At 43.5% G+C, this 17,276-nt stretch overlaps 1 protein-coding gene across 5 annotated transcripts in view; it reads left to right on the top strand.

The window, feature by feature from the left end:
- KTI12 (KTI12 chromatin associated homolog) overlaps nucleotides 1-13,122 on the top strand; it is a 99,339-nt gene extending 86,217 nt beyond the window's left edge. For 4 of the 5 annotated variants that reach the window (XM_040413619.1, XM_040413617.1, XM_040413621.1 and 1 more), the window contains exons 9-10: nucleotides 6,099-6,167; nucleotides 12,815-13,122. In XM_040413619.1, the coding sequence (XP_040269553.1) occupies nucleotides 6,099-6,167; nucleotides 12,815-12,958 (213 nt within the window). In that variant the 3' untranslated portion in view covers nucleotides 12,959-13,122. The remainder of the gene's footprint in view (nucleotides 1-6,098; nucleotides 6,168-12,814) is intronic. The other variant, XM_040413618.1, reaches the window with a different exon arrangement.
- The last annotated feature ends 4,154 nt before the right edge of the window (nucleotides 13,123-17,276 follow it).

The raw sequence follows: 17,276 nt of genomic DNA, 5'->3' as shown, positions 1-17,276 counted from the left end.
ACCGATGCCCAACCACTTATGTTTCAAGATGAGTACATGGGAAGACCACCGCAGCACGTCTCGGGTGATGACGAAACACAGGTGCCAACTGCTGTGGCTTTCTACAGTGTGCAGACCGACAAGGAGGGCAGGGGTGAAGACTGGGTGGAAGATGATGAGGTCCTCGACCCCACATGGAATCAAGGTCATGCGAGTGACCTAGTTTGGAGGAAGAGGCAGTGGTCGCACAGAGCCACCAGCACAGTAGAAGAGGGAGCAGGGGTGCAAAAGCAGAGCGGCCGTCCCCTAGACAGTACGCCTGCTACTGCCCACCGCACCAAGGGACCGAGCACACCAAAGCCACCTCCAAGCAGTTCACTGGCGTGGCAGTTCTTCAGACAATGTGCTGACAACAAGACACAAGTGGTTTGCACGCTGTACAATCAGAGCCTGGAGCGAGGCATAAACATTCTCAACCTGAGCACAACTTCCATGACCAGGCATGTAAGTGCAAAGCACGAGCTGCAGTGGAGTAGACACCTCAAAAACCAAGAAAGGTCTCTGGCTCCTCCTGCTTCCTCTTCTGCTGCAGTCTTGGCCTCTTCATCCCCCTCTGGAGTGACAGTTGCACCTGCCACCCCGCAAACAGAGGATCTGCCAGCAACGCCACCACCTGGGTCACCAAGCATCTCCACAATGTCCCATGGAAGCGTTCAGCTGTCTATCTCCCAAACACTGGAGCGAAAGAGGAAGTACCCCCCTACCCACCCGCGATCCCTGGCCCTGAATGCCAGCATTTCAAAATTACTGGCCTTTGAAATGCTGTCATTCCGTCTGGTGGAGACGGAGAGTTTTAAATGCCTTATGGCGGTGGCTGTCCCACAGTACTTGCCCAGCCGCCACAACTTTTCCAGGCGAGCCATCCCTTCCCTGCACAACCAAGTGGGGGACAAAATCAGATGTGCACTGTGCAACGCCATCTGTGGCAAGGTCGATGATGGAAGAGGATGTGGCACAGGAGGAGGAAGAGGGATTATTTCCAAGGGATTCAGGCCAGTCATTCCCAAGTAGCTCAGAGGGTGGGTTCCTGCACCCACAAACGCCAGGTACACAATTGTCCAGCAAGGGCACAGTTCTGGAGGATGACGAGGTTTAGGATGAGGGGGAGGAGATGGAGGAGGAAGAACCGTGTTCACAGCAGGGTGGCACCCAAACCAGCTCATGGCCATCACTGGTGCGTGGCTGGGGGGATACAGAGGACACAGACTATATACCTCCCACAGAGGACAGCTTGTCGTTGCCTCTGGGCAGCGATTACATGCTGCAGTGTCTCCGCCGAGTTGGCCACATTCTAACTTGTGCTGATTACTGGGTGGCCACTCTGCTGGATCCCTGTTACAAGGACAACGTACCGTCCTTAATTCCGTCACTGGAGCGTGATCGTAAGATGCGAGAGTACAATCGCACGCTGGTAGATGCGCTGTTGGTGGCATTCCCACCTGACAGCGGGGGCACAGTGGAAGCACAAGGCGAAGGCAGAGGAGGAGGGAGAGGTCGCCATCGCAGCTGGGGCACCGCCAGCACCTCAGAAGGCAGGGTTAGCATTGCCGAAATGTGGAAAAGCTTTGTCAGCACACCACAACAACCAGCTGATATGGAACTTCTTAGCAGGAGGCAGTATTTCAGCAACATGTTGGAGCACACGCCTACACGTACTAAATTATGGGTCTGCCCCCTTCAACTTCTGGGTCTCCAAATTGGGCACATGGCCTGAGCTTGCCCTTTACGCCTTGGAGGTGCTGGCCTGCCCTGCAGCCAGTGTATTATCTGAACGTGGGTTTAGCACCACAGGGGGGGCGTCATCACAGACAAGCGCAGCCGCCTGTCCACAGCCAATGTGGACAAGCTCACATTCATTAAAATGAACCAGGCATGGATCCCTCAGGACTTGTCCGTACCTTGTGCAGAATAGACATGTATACCGGCACTAAGCAGCCATTGTTATACTGCAGTGCAATTGCTCATTGTTGTATTTTTGATATTTCACACTCTTTTGGGGTGTACCCTAATTTAAACAAAAATAATAATAATTAAAACCAAAAAACTGTGTTGGCTACCTTCACCGCCGCTTCCACCTACACCGCTACATCCACCGCCTCCTCAACCTCTTACTCCATATGGGCCTCCACCTCATAGATCAAGATTATTATTTTTTATTTTTACGTATTTTATTTTATGTCATTTCACTAATGTGTCTCATACGTTTTTGGGTTACATATCCCAAATTTTTGTCTGTGATATACCCCTGCTCTACCTAGTAGACAGGGAAATACATTTAACTAAGGCTACTTTCACACTGGCGTTTCTGGGTCCACTTGTGAGATCTGTTTCAGGGCTCTCACAAGCGGCCCAAAACTGATCAGTTAAGTCCCAATGCATTCTGAATGGTTAATGATCCATTCAGAATGCATCAATTTGGCTGCGTTTGGTCTCCGTTGCATTTTTAGCTTGCAGCGTTTTGGTGACTGTCTGACTATGCGGAGCCAAACGGATCCGTCCTGACATACAATGTAAGTCAATTTGGACGGATCAGTTTTTCAGTGACACAATATGGTGCAATTAAAAACTGATCCGTCCCCCATTGACTTTCAATCTAAGTCAAGACTGATCCGTTTTGACTTCGACTATTTTTTAAATGAATAATACAAACTGATCCGTTATGAACGGATACAAGCGTTTGCATTATCGGTGCGGATCCGTCTGTGCAGATACAAGACGGATCCGCACCAAACGTAAGTGTGGAAGTAGCCTAATTTGTCTGTTATGTTGTTGGGTGAAATTAACCAATTTTTGTTTGTGATATACCCCTGCTCTACTTAGTGGACAAGGAAATACATTTCACTAATTCGTCTGTTACATTGTTGGGTGACAAATGCTCATCTTTTGCGCTAGAAAGTACATTTGCGGCCTACACTGCATTTAAGATGGTATGAATGGTGAGGCCAGAACAAGTACAGACTATAGTAGATTGGGCTGCTGACAGTCCCTACAGTTCCTTCGCATTGTCTTCCACCCAGTCCCCTGCTGAAAGATCAGAGTTGGCACCTATAGCCCATGGCCGTCTTTCAACTTACCCCCTTGCAAATCAGGCAAGCAGTCTGAGCCCCAAGTCATGCAGCAGTCTGTTATGCTTTTTGATGACTCTGGTTTCCGTGGGCCATCCACATAGCCCTGCACCAGAAGTGGAAGAGATTGAGTGCACCGATGCCCAACCACTTATGTTTCAGGATGAGTACATGGGAAGACCACCGCAGCACGTCTCTGATGACAAAACACAGGTGCCAACTGCTGCGGCTTTCTGCAGACCGACAAGAAGGGCAGGGGTAAAGAGTGGGTGGAAGATGATGTGGAGGATGATGAGATACTAGACCCCACATGGAATCAAGGTCATGCGAGTGACCTGTCTAGTTCGGAGGAAGAGGTGGTGGTCGCACAGAGACACCAGCACAGCAAAAGAGGGAGCAGGGTGCAAAAGCGTCTGTTACATTTTTGGGTGTCATTTTACCATTTTTGCCGTATATAAACCCCTGCTCTGCATAGGTGACAGGGACCTAATTTTTGTAAAATCGTCTGTTCAATTGGTGGGTGACATGAACACAGTTTTGCCGTGAATAAACCCCTGCTCTGCATAGTTGACAGGGACCGACATTTTAAAAAATAGTCTGTTCCATTGGTGGGTGACATTAACTTATTTTTGCCGATGAAAAACCCCTGCTCTGCATAGGTGACAGGGACTTAAATTTCTAAAATTCGTCTTTGGTTGACGCGCGCCACCTCCTTTCATTCGATCCTTTCGCTTTAACAACTTGTCCCACATTTCCGCTCGAGATCACATTTCAGCCATTGACCTCCCTTGGATGTGGTATCCCTTTCTCACACTCCCTCTCCGGCATGGAACCCTGATTCCCCGTTACCCGTGATCACCATGGTAAGCGCATAAAAGAACATCGAAAGTTGATAGAGAAGATATCCAATTGGATCGTGGACGTCACAGGGACGTGCGATCAGGCAGAAGTTATCTAGCGTCAATAAAGCGGAAGCAGGGCCTCTCCTGTCTAACGTTTCCAAATCCAAAATACCCCAGTGACATTCCCTGTAGTTTTTTATTAATCATTCCAATAACAGGGCATCTTAAGAGTCCTGTATTGGTATTTATTGCCACTACCTCCCTGAGTCGGGAGTGGGTAATTGCAGCGCGCCCCCTCCTTTTACTTGAAAGCTTGGGCTTCAATAATTTGTCCCACATTTCCGCTCGATCACATTTAAATTCATCCATTGACCTCCCTTGGATGTGGTATCCCTTTCTCAGACTCCCTCTCCGGCCTGGAACCCTGATTCCCCGCTACCCGTTATCACCATGGTAGGCGCAGAAAAGAACATTGAACGTTGATAGAGCAGATATCCAATTGGATCGTGAACGTCACGAGGAGGGGGGGGCCGCACTGGCCACCAATGCTTTTAATACTGGGGAGGGAGGGAGGGGGGGGGGGCCGCACTGGCCACCAATGCTTTAAATACTGGGGAGGGAGGGAGGGAGGGAGGGCCGCGCCGCACTAAATCCCTATGGGAACGCCTCTGTGTTAGAATATACTGTCGGATCTGAGTTTTCACGATCTAACTCAAATCCGATGGTATATTCTAACATAGAGGTGTTCCCATGGTGATGGGAACGCTTCAAGTTAAAATATACCATCGGATTGGAGAAAACTCAGATCCGATGGTATATTAATAGGGACTCCTGACTTTACATTGAAAGTCAATGGGGGACGGATCCGTTTGCAATTGCACCATATTGTGTCAACGTCAAACTGATCCGTCCCCATTGACTTGCATTGTCTCCGCACGGCCAGGCGGACACCAAAACGCTGCAAGCAGCATTTTGGTGTCCGCCTCCAGAGTGGAATGGAGGCGGAACGGAGCCAAACTGATGCATTCTGAACGGATCCTTATCCATTCAGAATGCATTGGGGATGAACAGATCCGTTCGGGGCCGCTTGTGAGAGCCATCAAACTGATCGCACAAGCGGAACACCAAACGCAAGTGTGAAAGTAGCCTATGTATTCCATGATGCCTTACCAAAGGATTAAATGGGGATATCTGGCCAGCTCACATATAGCAAAAATTTTACTTATATAGAGCAATCTAAATTGTAAGTATAGTGCTGGAGAATTACAGATGCCGATCTAAAGCACAGGAGAGGCTAACGCGAACTGCCAAATCTACAAGGCTAAAGGTGGCCATACACATTAGACAAAACTTGAGGAAACCCGCCAATTTCAGGCGCCGCTGACTTTCTCTGTTAGCCAGTGGTCAGAGATAGAAGGGTCGGTCATGCTGGATTTCAACTTGATCATTTGATTCCACAAGAGATAAACCAACGTCAGAAATTTTTCTCCTCTCCTCACAGACATAAACATGCATGCTTGTCTTGAGTGTCTCAAGTTTATTGTGGGTTCAGAAGAACCCAATTTGTGTGACAATTTATTTAATATGTATGACTGGCAAAGGTTTTTGGTAATCACGTAGTAAATTCCTGAACTGTTGCCTTGCAACAGCCAATGCACATTCTGCCCTATATTTATCATTTACAGTCTATAGGAGACTGCAATGGCACCAGACATCATGGTTATTGGTGAGAATTCACATGGATTTTCACTATAGATTTCTCCTGAATTTCACACCCAACAGTACTGGACTAGACCAGATATTGTGGACTATTGTAGCCCCTTCATTCTTGTGACCAGTGCCTGGTCTGTGATTGGTTATTCCAGCCAACTACTATGGCTGGAATGCCCCTTTTAAGGCTTAATAAGCTGTTGATATTTGGAATAATTGTAACAGTTCTTTCTGAGCCATGCCACCTTCCATCCACTGTGGGTGTTGTACATATATACAGCTGGCAGTCTTGTGCAACAGCCGGCATCGACATGATCTCTGATTTCAGATGTTTATCCACTCAGTACCATACAGGATGTGCCTTCATGTGGTACACTTTGCTGATATAGTATATTTTGTTTGTTTTCAGATTTAAAAAAATATTAATTATGTGTTTTCACAGGCCATTCTAAGTGCCCAGAAGACCAGTGTTCCAGGAGATATCATTACAGTGCCAGGAGCCACCGAAAAAATATCCTTTTTGCAAATGCTAGGGTGGAATTAAAACACCCCTAAGATATGTGGTGTGAACTATCTTCATCTTGAAGCAATACTATTACTACAATGTTATAGTGTTTTCCTACTCAGAATTGTTCCTAGTTATAACTGGTGTACCCCGCCATTACTTCAGTATTCAGTTCTAAATCTTTAAAAACATTTATAATTAGAAATCCAAAGTCGGGGTTGGTTCCTAGGTACCAGCCTGTACCAAACCCGACTACAGATTCTGAATTTGAAATGTTTGAATTCAGTTCTACATCTTTTAATTCACCAAAGTCTCGGGCGACTTTTGCTGAAACGAATTTTGCCTCATCGGAGGCAATATATTTTAATACTATACGGACACAGGTCTCCGTACAGCGTTAAAAGAAAGGGTTAGAACTGATTGACTTTGGACCTATGATCCGAAGCTCAACTCGCTCAACACTAAACAGAGGTATGGATTCGCAAGACTGGGATGTGTGAAAATAATATTACCACTTTACAAAGCTTTGATGCTGCCTCATCTGGAATTTACACAAGTTTTGGGCACCAATTCAAGGAAAGAGTGCCCTGGAGCTGGAGAAATTACAAAGAAGAGCAACTAAACTGGTAAGGGGCTTGGAAGGTCTTAAGGTCCTTTTACATAGACCACAGATGAGCATTTGTAGTAACGCTCATTCATGATAATTGGCCTGTGTAAAAAGTGCCGGCGATCACCTGATAAACAAGCAAACACACGTTGATCCGGTTATCATGTCATTCTGCTGACATAAAAAAATCATTGTTTCTGTGCAGAAGATCATCTTTATTGGACAAGTGATCACTGTATCAACGCTTGTCCCCATATAGCATAGGTGATTGCTGCATGTAAATACAACCCTCATCTCCGCTAACAATCGGGCAATTATCGGGTACATTTAGTTTGTTCCCGATAATTGTCCATGTAAAAGGGCCTTTAGTTATGAGGAAAAAAGATTAAAAGAACTAAATCTATTTGGTCTTGAGAAGAGCTGTTTAGAGGGACATGATTAGCCTATACAAATATATAATACGAAAAAATACGGTGACAGCTATTCCATGTAATATCCCCACAAAAGACAAGGGGACAGTGCTTCTGTCTGCGGAAGGAAAAGATTAAAAAATCAAATGCTGACTGCAGTGTTTTTTGATCTGGCATATTTGAGATGGGTTTTACCATCTCCGACATTGGGGGCATATCGCTTAGATATGCCTCCAATAGCTGATAGGTGTGGGTCCCAGAAACTGTACTTAGAATGGAGCCCGCAAAGACCCGGAGGTCGCACAGCACATGTGCAGCTGCCCTACATTAATTCCTATGGGAGCGTCGCTCCGAGCATGCCGCTCAGCTATTATCTGAAGTCCCATTAGAATTAATGGGAGATGCATGACGCAAGTGCAGCCACTGCTCTGTTCACTCCTATAGGGCTGACAGAAATCGCCTATTTTCGGCACTCCGATAGGAATGAATGGAGGGCGGCCGCGCATGCACAGTGCACCGTCTGAGACTTTGCCGGCTCCATTCTAATTAGAAAAGAAAGACCTGAGATGGCCAAATGGTGGGAGTGGAAACTATGTTCACCCAATGAAACCAAAGGCCACCTATGCAAATAACTCGGTACCAGCTCCCGAGTAAAACAAGCAAATAAACAAAGAACGGAGCTCATAGTACTGTATATAAAAATATAATTTTTATTATAACATGATTAAAATATAATATGCCGTTAAAAAGTGAAGGAGAGTAACAGAGAAAGCGCCATCCTGGCGCTGCACACGTATCAATTGAGAGATGTAATAATGAATGATAACAAACGTATAAAGATGTAATATGATTATCAACTATTACGAAAATAGTACATATAAGGAAAATATATGGCAAGTGTTAGGCGAGTCTAAATCAAAAAATGGCTGTACAGCTAAAGGGTAAGGGATTTCATGCAAGTGCTGTCATGTCCGAACTGGAAGCAATCCACAATAATAACCAGGTATCAAAAGAACACCTATGTCCAAATGCCGTATAAACCCAAAAAGACGAGGACTCGCCTGTGCTATATCGACCAGGATGGCGCTACCCCGACTCCATTCTAAGTATAGGTGCAGGTCCAAGAGGTGGGACCCACACCTATCGGACATTGGGAGCGTATCCTAGTGACTGATGTCTGAGAGAGTACAACCCGTTTAAAGGCAATGTGTTGCCAAAAATTTTATCAATGCAATTTGATAATGCAAACGGATCCGTTTTGACTTACATTGAAAGTCAATGTGAGGCGGATCCGTTTTCAATTGCACCATATTGTGTCAGTGAAAACGGATCCGTCCCCATTGACTTACATTGTTTGGCTCCGCATCGTCAGGCGGACAGGTGTCCGCCTCCAGAGCGGAATGGAGGCTGAACGGAGGCAAACTGATGCTTTCTGAACGGATCCTTATCCATTCAGAATGCATTGGGGCTGAACTGATCCGTTTTGGGCCGCTTGTGAGAGCCCTGAAACGGATCTCACAAGCGGACCCAGAAACGCCAGTGTGAAAGTAGCCTTAGTGACCACTGCAAAAATGCAGGAATTGTTTTTGGGTTTTTTTTGAATATGCTATAGATATGGAAAATGTGAAAATAACATAATCAAAAATACTTAAAAAATATGTTAAACATAAAAACGTGAATTAAACAACAGGTAACTTTTTAATGACACATTCCCTTTAACTAGTCCATACCCCATTTGTGGCTATGGGGCATTGGATAGAGCTCCAGATAGTTAAATTGTCATTAGCCTTAGAATAAAGTAAGATGAAACACTTATGTAAATGTATAGAATTTTTGATCCCCACTCTGTATCTGGATGGAAATCCATCTTTATTAGAGCAGGTTGATTCATGCCTTTTTTTTTTTTACCTTCCTCTGCATCAATATGGGGGAACGAATTTCTAAATTTACTCATACCCTCTCTCTTAATTCATGTCCTCTCTCATCCATTGGTTGGTCTTGATTGACATAGGTCTAAAGCTGTAATGTTTTATTGTAAGGGAGCATTCACACATCTGTGTTGGTTTTGCGGTCCGCAAATCACGGATCCGTGTGTTCCGTATGTCTTCAGTTATCTTTCAGTTTCCGTTCCGTAAGTCCGTATAATACGAACGTGATGCTTCCGTGTGTCATCCGTTTTTCACGGTCCACAAAAAACTGAAATTGGGTTTCCTAGAATGTTTTCAGTCCAGGGGTCCGCAAAAAACTGATGACATACGGCTGCATTTCCGTGTGCTATCCGTTTTTTTTACGGACCCAATGATTTTCTATGGGGCCACGGACCGCAATTTGCGGCCAAGTATAGGACATGTTCTAAAATAAAAGCAACGGACACACGGAACGGACAGCACACGGATGACAATGAAAGGCATTCCGCAATTTTTGCGGACCCATAGAAATGAATGGGTCCGTGCATTGTCCGCAAAAATTGCGGAACGGACGCGGAAGAAAAACACGGTCGTGTGAATGCTCCCTAAGGCTACTTTCACACTAGCATTTTGGCTTTCCGTTTGTGAGATCCGTTCAGGGCTCTTAAAAGCGATCCAAAAACTGATCAGTTTTGCCCTAATGCATTCTGAATGGAAAAGGATCCGCTCAGAATGAATCAGTTTGCCTCCATTCAGTCTCCATTCCGCTCTGGAGGCGGACACCAAAACGCTGCCTGCATCGTTTTTCTGTCCGCGATGTCCTGGCACACAATGCAAGTCAATGGGGACAGATCTGTTTTCTCTGACACAATAGAAAATGGATCCGTCCCCCATTGACTTTTAATGGTGTTGAAGACGGATCTATCATTGCTATAGAAGACATAATACAACCGGATCCGTTCATGACAGATGCATGCGGTTGTATTATTGTAACGGAAGCGTTTTTGCAGATCCATGACGGATCCGCAAAAACCGCTAATGTGAAAGTAGTCTAAGCTGTAAAATATGAGCCATTTAGTCAGTTTGGAATATAACCCTATGTACTGACATCTAGTGTCCAAAGTGAAAACTGCGTTTAATCAGGAACATCAAAAGAAAAAACGTCTTCAGAAGAAAAGGATAGGTCATCAGTATCTGATCAGTGGGGGTCCGACACCTGGAAACCCCTGCCGATCATCTCTTTGTGAAGGCAGTGGTGCTCGCAGTAGCGCCGCTGCCTTTTCCTAGGCTTTCTGACATCACGTTCATCGGTTCCTAGGCGCAGCTCTGCCCCATTGAAGTGAATTTGGGGGGAGCTGAGATACCAAGCATAGCTGCTATACAATGTACAGCACTGTGCTTAGTGAGCTGAGAGAAGACACCGCGGTACTATTGCGAGCGTCGGTGCCTTAAACAGCTGATCAGTGGGGGGCCCGGGTGTTGGACCCTCACAGATCAGATACAGAAAACCCCTTTAAATGTCACTTTCATATGACATTTATGATAATTCTCAGCACTGTAGGATTTGCCTTTTCAGGTGAACCATATTGTGGATTTTTTCAGTATACAAAAGGGACTTTAAATGACCCGAGAGATAAAAGTCCAAAAGTGTTAAGTCCAGCGACCTTGAGGGCCATTCTGTCAGACCTTTACACCTGATTCAGTGCCCAGCCATCTGCATACAGCCATAGCAAAGTGCGGAGGTGTGCCATCCTGTTGAAAGTAACATTGGGATTTCACTGTTCTCATTGAGCATAGAAGGGAATATGATATTCTGTAACATCTGGAGGTACTTCTCAACATTAAGTGATCCGTAGTGAAAAAAGGCCCTATGATACGAGCCCCCCAAATACCAATGTGGCTTACCTGAAATGACAAATCTTTTAAACTTATGAATGAGACTGCTGCACTCGACTATCTCCAGCAGTCCCATTCATAAGTTGAGTGCAGCACCTTACAGCAGTGCAGTGCAATAAAAACAGCAGTGCAATAAAAACAGTTAATGGAGTGGCAGTGCTCATGCTTGGCCGCCTGCATCAATTTGAAGAACTTGGTACCCCTGTTCTCGTGAACAATTGCAGTCCCAGCGGTCAAACCACCACCAATCAGAAGCTTATCCCCTAATACATGGATAAAGTATACATTTATATCTTGGTACAGTCCCTTTAATTATCTGATGGATGCAAGTCCCAACTCACTCTTATATTCAGAACTGGAGTCCCCGACACCCATCCTGCATGGTGAGGTGGCCAATGGCTGCACCTATATGCTGCTGTCTCCTTTCACTTTGATGGGAGTAAGGCCTCATGCAGATGACCATGTCTGTATTGAGGTCCGCAAGCCACGGATTAGCAAAATACGGACACCTTCCATGTGCAATCTGCATTTTTCTCACGGTCATCACTAGAAATGGCTATTCTCGTCCACAATGAATACCAGAATTGGACATGTTCTGTAACTGGCAAAATGGGCATATGGATGTAGACGGCACACAGATGACATGTGCGTGCTGTTTGTGTTTTTGCAGACCCATAGAAATGAATAGGACCATGTGCATTGTGCAAACCAAAGTGCAGATCAAACACTGATGCAAAATACGGTCGGGTGCATGAACCCATAGCCAACCAAATATGCTTGGCTGTTCCTGTGACTCCCAAATGGCCACCTCTCCATTCATGTGCGCCTGGATGCAGCAGCCAGCAACCCCTTCACCAAAGGCGGGTGTTAAGGGACCCCTTTCTGGAGATGGATATGATAGGTGGGACTTACAGCTGGACGCTTTAGGGGTCAATTACTATCCAGAAGTATGTCTATATTAGGCGTATTTCTGGCGCAGATTTTGGTGCAAAGGTTATTTGCTCCGCAATCTGCGACTTTTTACCGCCCATTCCAGGCGCTGGACAGGCCGAAATTATGTAGAGGCCAGCGCTACTGCGGACCCACCACCAGCTATACAGATTATTAAGACCCCCTTTGTGTCTTACTAGACATTTTTGAAGATTATCTAGAAAATAGGGCTTAGTGTAGAAAATTGGGCTTAGGAAAAGGGGAGTGGTTTAAATTTGCTAAATTTTCATGCACAGTATAAGTCTAGAGCAGGGATGTACTACCTTTTCTGAGGGCCACATTGTCAAATTGAACCATTGCTAAGGGCCACAGTAAGCTTAAAAGGGTATTACTGTCTGACACATTTCTGACATGTCAAAAGTATATTATAAATGCGTGATAGGTGAAAGTTTCACTTCCAGGATTCCCACCTATCAGAAGGGTGGAGTTCCCCTTCTCTCTAGAGCGCTTATTGGAGAAGGGTGTCATATGTGTGCTGGTGACCTAATCCATTGTAGGTTAGGGGTGCTTGTAGACTATACTGAAAGCCACCCCATTCGTAGACTGCCTCCTCTGCACTTCAGACTAGGCTTTTTGTGTCCAGGAGGTAGGGGGCTTCACATAATGGCATTGCAAATGCATGTGGCCTTAGGGCACAGGTTACGTGCCGCTGTAATAAATGTGGCGCATTCTCTGCCTACCTGGACTAGTTTTAAGCCGTCTAATTTTAATAAATCTGCAATCAACAAGTCATTGGCTTACTGAAAACCTTGACTAAATCTGGCTTTCTCTTACCCCTGTAGTTTTTTACATGACTGACCTCTGAGGTTTTAATATTTACAGTGTCTTCCTTAATGTTCCCACATGCAGCTGCCACATATGCTAAACATGTCAGAATTGCGGAGGCTTCGTCAGCAGTTCATCAGTTACACCAAACTTCATCCCAATGAGAACATCTCACAGCTTGCAAATATGTTTGTACAGTACCTGAACCAAAGTATACGCTGAAGAGACGCCCGCCAGGAGCGGCTCATATCACAAAATCTGCTATTTTCAGCTATTAAAGGACATCTGTCAGCAGATTTGTACCTATGAAATTGGCTGACCTGTTGCATGTGCACTTGGCAGCTGTAAGCATCTGTGTTGGCCCACGTTGCTGCTAGAGGCTTATTTGCATGTATTAAAACTTCATTTTTCTCAGCAATGTGGGCGCATAAGAGCATGGGACCAACACAGATGCCTTTAGCTGCCAAGTGCACATGTAACAGGTCAGCCAGTGTCATAGGTACAAATCTGCTGACCGATGTCCTATTAAGTGCTTCTGTGGATTTTAAAAAGACTGTTTCATTTAAAAATGGCTTTTTATTTTTATGCTTTTAGCAATAAAAATGTAATCTTTCATTTATGTGGACAAACTGTAGTGGTTAAATTCTTGTTCATCCTGTAAACATATATTGGTACATATAGCAGCACATTATAGATGTTTGAACTTTTTAGTAGGAAAAGTGTCATTTATGCATACTGTGATTTTAGACACACTTTGGAATTGTCTGATTTAAAGGGCTTCTGTCACTCCACTAAACTCATATTTATTTTTCTGTCTCCTTAAAATCCTTATGCTGCGATTTCTTAATATATAGGGCTATTACTCAGTTTGGTTCAGTAGTTATATAAAAAAAACTGACTTTTATAATATGCAAATTACCTCTCTAGCAGCCGCATCCTCCGTTCATAATGACGCCCCCTTTTCATGTTGATTGACAGGGCCAGCGGACGCGCTCGTTCTCTGACTGGCCCTGTCTGCGTTTGAAATCTCGCGCCGGTCTTCAGTTGGCGCAGGCGCACTGAGTGGAGGACGCTCGCTCGGCCGCTCCATCCTCAGTGCGCCTGCGCCGGGTGTACATGTGACATCATCGGCGCAGGCGCACTGAGGAAGGAGCGGCCGAGCGAGCGTCCTCCACTGAGTGCGCCTGCGCCAACTGAAGACCGGCGCGAGATTTAAAACGCAGACAGGGCCAGTCAGAACGAGCGCGTCCGCTGGCCCTGTCAATCAACATGAGGAGGGGGCGTCATTATGAATGGAGGATGCGGCTGCTAGCAGCGGGTAGCCGCCCTACCTGCTGCTAGAGAGGTAATTTGCATATTATAAAAGTCTTTTTTTTTTTTTATATAACTACTGAACCAAACTGAGTAATAGCCCTATATATTGAGAAATCGCAGCATAAGGATTTTAAGCAGACAAAAAAAAAATATATGAGTTTAGTGGAGTGACAGAAGCCCTTTAAGTTCTGTACAGGCGGTGTTGAAGTTCTTTGTTTGGCATATTTGCCAAGCGTACCTTTAGGGCTCCATTCACCAGAGTGTCCTTTTGGCCTCTGTCCATATGTTGTTCATCAACATACCTTGTTTACTACTGTAAAATAAAATCTATACAGCGGGCTACCACAAAAAAAATCTCAATTTTAAAAGAAAAAAAAAAACATTGTGACCAATGAACAATTTATTCTACTAAAGTATATGGCTATTCAGTGGCCTTTGTTGGAGTCTTCCATTATATACCTCCAATGGAAGGCTGAAATGCTGTGTGCACAAGTGTCTTAATGGGGGTTCCCCAGTAAAACAAAAGAAAAAGAGGGGGGGGGGGGATTTTTCTCTGTATGCCCTGCTATCATAATTGGCTGCTCCAAAGGCTGTTTTGTCCCTTGACTTTTTCAAATCATAGCTCACCCCGGATTTGGCATTTTATCAGGCGTTTTTGCATAAACCTCTCTATAAGAAGAGAAAAGTTTGAAAAATGCTAGAAAAACATTGGAGGTCATCAGTTTTTGCCAGAAAAAAAAATAATATCTCAAGACCCCTCTTTGTGACTTTTCAAACATCTGTGCAATAAAATATTTAGAGTAAGGAAGTTGTGGTGGGAGTCGGGCCGGGGTTTGGTCATCGGCCCCGGCAAATTCATTATTATTTATGCCTAGAAACAGGCGTAAAAGTGGAGTGTCAACTACTCCAGTCACAAGCTGGAGTACATTTCACTCCAGTTGCACGGACTTTCGGAGGAAGGCTTAATTTATGACTAGGCCTACGCCTGGTCATAAATTAGGCGTATCCTCTGGCATCGCAGTGGCTATTGTTTGTTTGTTTTTAAAATTATTTTTATTAATCGCAGTGGCTATTAAAGACTGGCGTAAAAAAGCCGGTCTTTGATAAATGACCCCCATTATATGACAAAAAAACACCACCTCTGTCGGTGGGTAATAATTCAATTAAGAATTATTAATTATGGTCATAAAAATTATTAATCATAAAAAAAATTTAATTTATAAAATTTGTCATAAATTCTTAAAATCATGACCTGGTGAATTGTAGACAACCTAATTGATACAATTCACATCTGAGTCCGACTATTTCCTCAGATAAATAAGTTCTTTTTGACGTGAGATGACGTTAATGATAAAATGTAGTTCTGCATTATACAATAATACACAGGCATTATAAAAATATGCAGATTTATTGGTTACAAGATTATAAACATATATAAGTAAATAAACACAATGATACATGCAAATGAATATATATATAGCGTTAATATAAAGCATTACAAGCTTAACAATACATGTGAGTGGAAATAACTTGTCACATTATAACCAAGCTATTATTAGGTTAGGATATCAAAGTAGGAACATAAGTTATATACATTACTTCTGTTCAGAGAAAACCTCATGATATCAGGATGGGCATGTCTAATCCTAGACATCAATATAGAATGCTAAATACATTCCGCCCCCGCTAACCAACTACACATCACATGACTTCAAGATGGGCAAATCCATTCAAGGATATAACTTAGAAGAGATAACTGTATCCTTCCGCCCCATCCTGGACTATTTTCAAATATATAACTTTGGTAAGACTATTAAGACAAATAACAGGGATCTAGGATTTTGCTAGACCATATCTTAAATGGGAAGGACTTGAAATAAGTCCTTCTTGTGGGAATCCATCACTTAGCTTGGCGAAGAATGTTCTATCAATAAATATATATATATATATATATATATATATATAAGCAATTATTTAATGCTTTGCTAGATTATGAGTCTAGATTCTTCTGCAGGTAGAATGAAGCCTCACAATATCCTAAGACTACATCTCAATATGGAGATGATCAATTAATTTAATTATTTATTTATTCGCCAATCTAGATGGTATAATTTCACCCACACTATCAAATTAGTCTTAATAAAATGAAATATCATTTTCTGTGTCTCTTACCAAGTCCTAGTAGGAATCTCACTTCTGCTCCTAGGAAAGCTGGGTGGTCCATCATAGCACATCTCACCATGGCTTCCATCTTGATAGACCTCCACTTCTCCTCTCCTTCCTCCTTTCTTTTCTCCTTTTCTCTCTCTTTTTTCTCTTTTCTTTCTGCCTCCTGTGTATGGCTTATGATCCCAAACTTATCAGTTAGACACACCTTCCTAGTTTGGATCTTTCCAATCATTGTCGGATGGGCGTGACCATTGATAAAAATTGTGACATCATAACCTTACTCAGAATGCACTTTTGCTACTGTTGTAATGTCACCTACTGATACCTAGGTGGCACTGCTGTATAAGCTATCTGCATCATAGTATAAAGGGTTAACTTATGTAAGTCTGAATATACATTTTGACCTTAGAAGCTTTAATTCAAAGCTATAGGGATTAATTCTGACACTTGTAGCAATTAGAGACAGACCTCTAGGCGTCTCTCTGAAGGTTTCTCACACTTAATTTATGGATCGTAAATGGCTTGTTTTCTCACAGAGATATCAGTACCTCCTCTGTCATACCAAAGATGTGATTAATTGTTACAAAACACACATCTTCACAGACACTCTTTTTGAGACAGATATTCCCCTAATGAGAAATATATACAATATACTGGATACATGTTGTCTTCGTAACATATAACAATATAATATAAACAAATATATATATATGTCCTACTGATTGTCTTATGTCTGAGGACTAACTAAGGCTCAATAAATGAATACATACATATTATATATTTTGCTTCATTAATAAATGCCTAATTGTATAGGTAATTATCACCAGCTGCACAGAGCTTATCTTTACCTCCCGTCATAAATTTAAAAGTAAACAATGAGGCTTCTTCCCAGACTGGTACATTCATGAGTAGAATAACACTGAAGTATAAACCTTTTGTGTGACCTTAATTTGGCCTACTCAAGACATACAAAATTGCAACTATAGTCGAGCATGGCTCTTAAAGGCAATTAACATCCATTTTGACAATAATGAATTGGATATCAATGCATTTACCT

Source organism: Bufo bufo, chromosome 1 (assembly GCF_905171765.1).
Source record: "Bufo bufo chromosome 1, aBufBuf1.1, whole genome shotgun sequence".
NCBI classification, from domain to species: Eukaryota; Metazoa; Chordata; class Amphibia; order Anura; family Bufonidae; genus Bufo; species Bufo bufo.
This window is presented reverse-complemented; position numbering and strand designations above follow the sequence as displayed.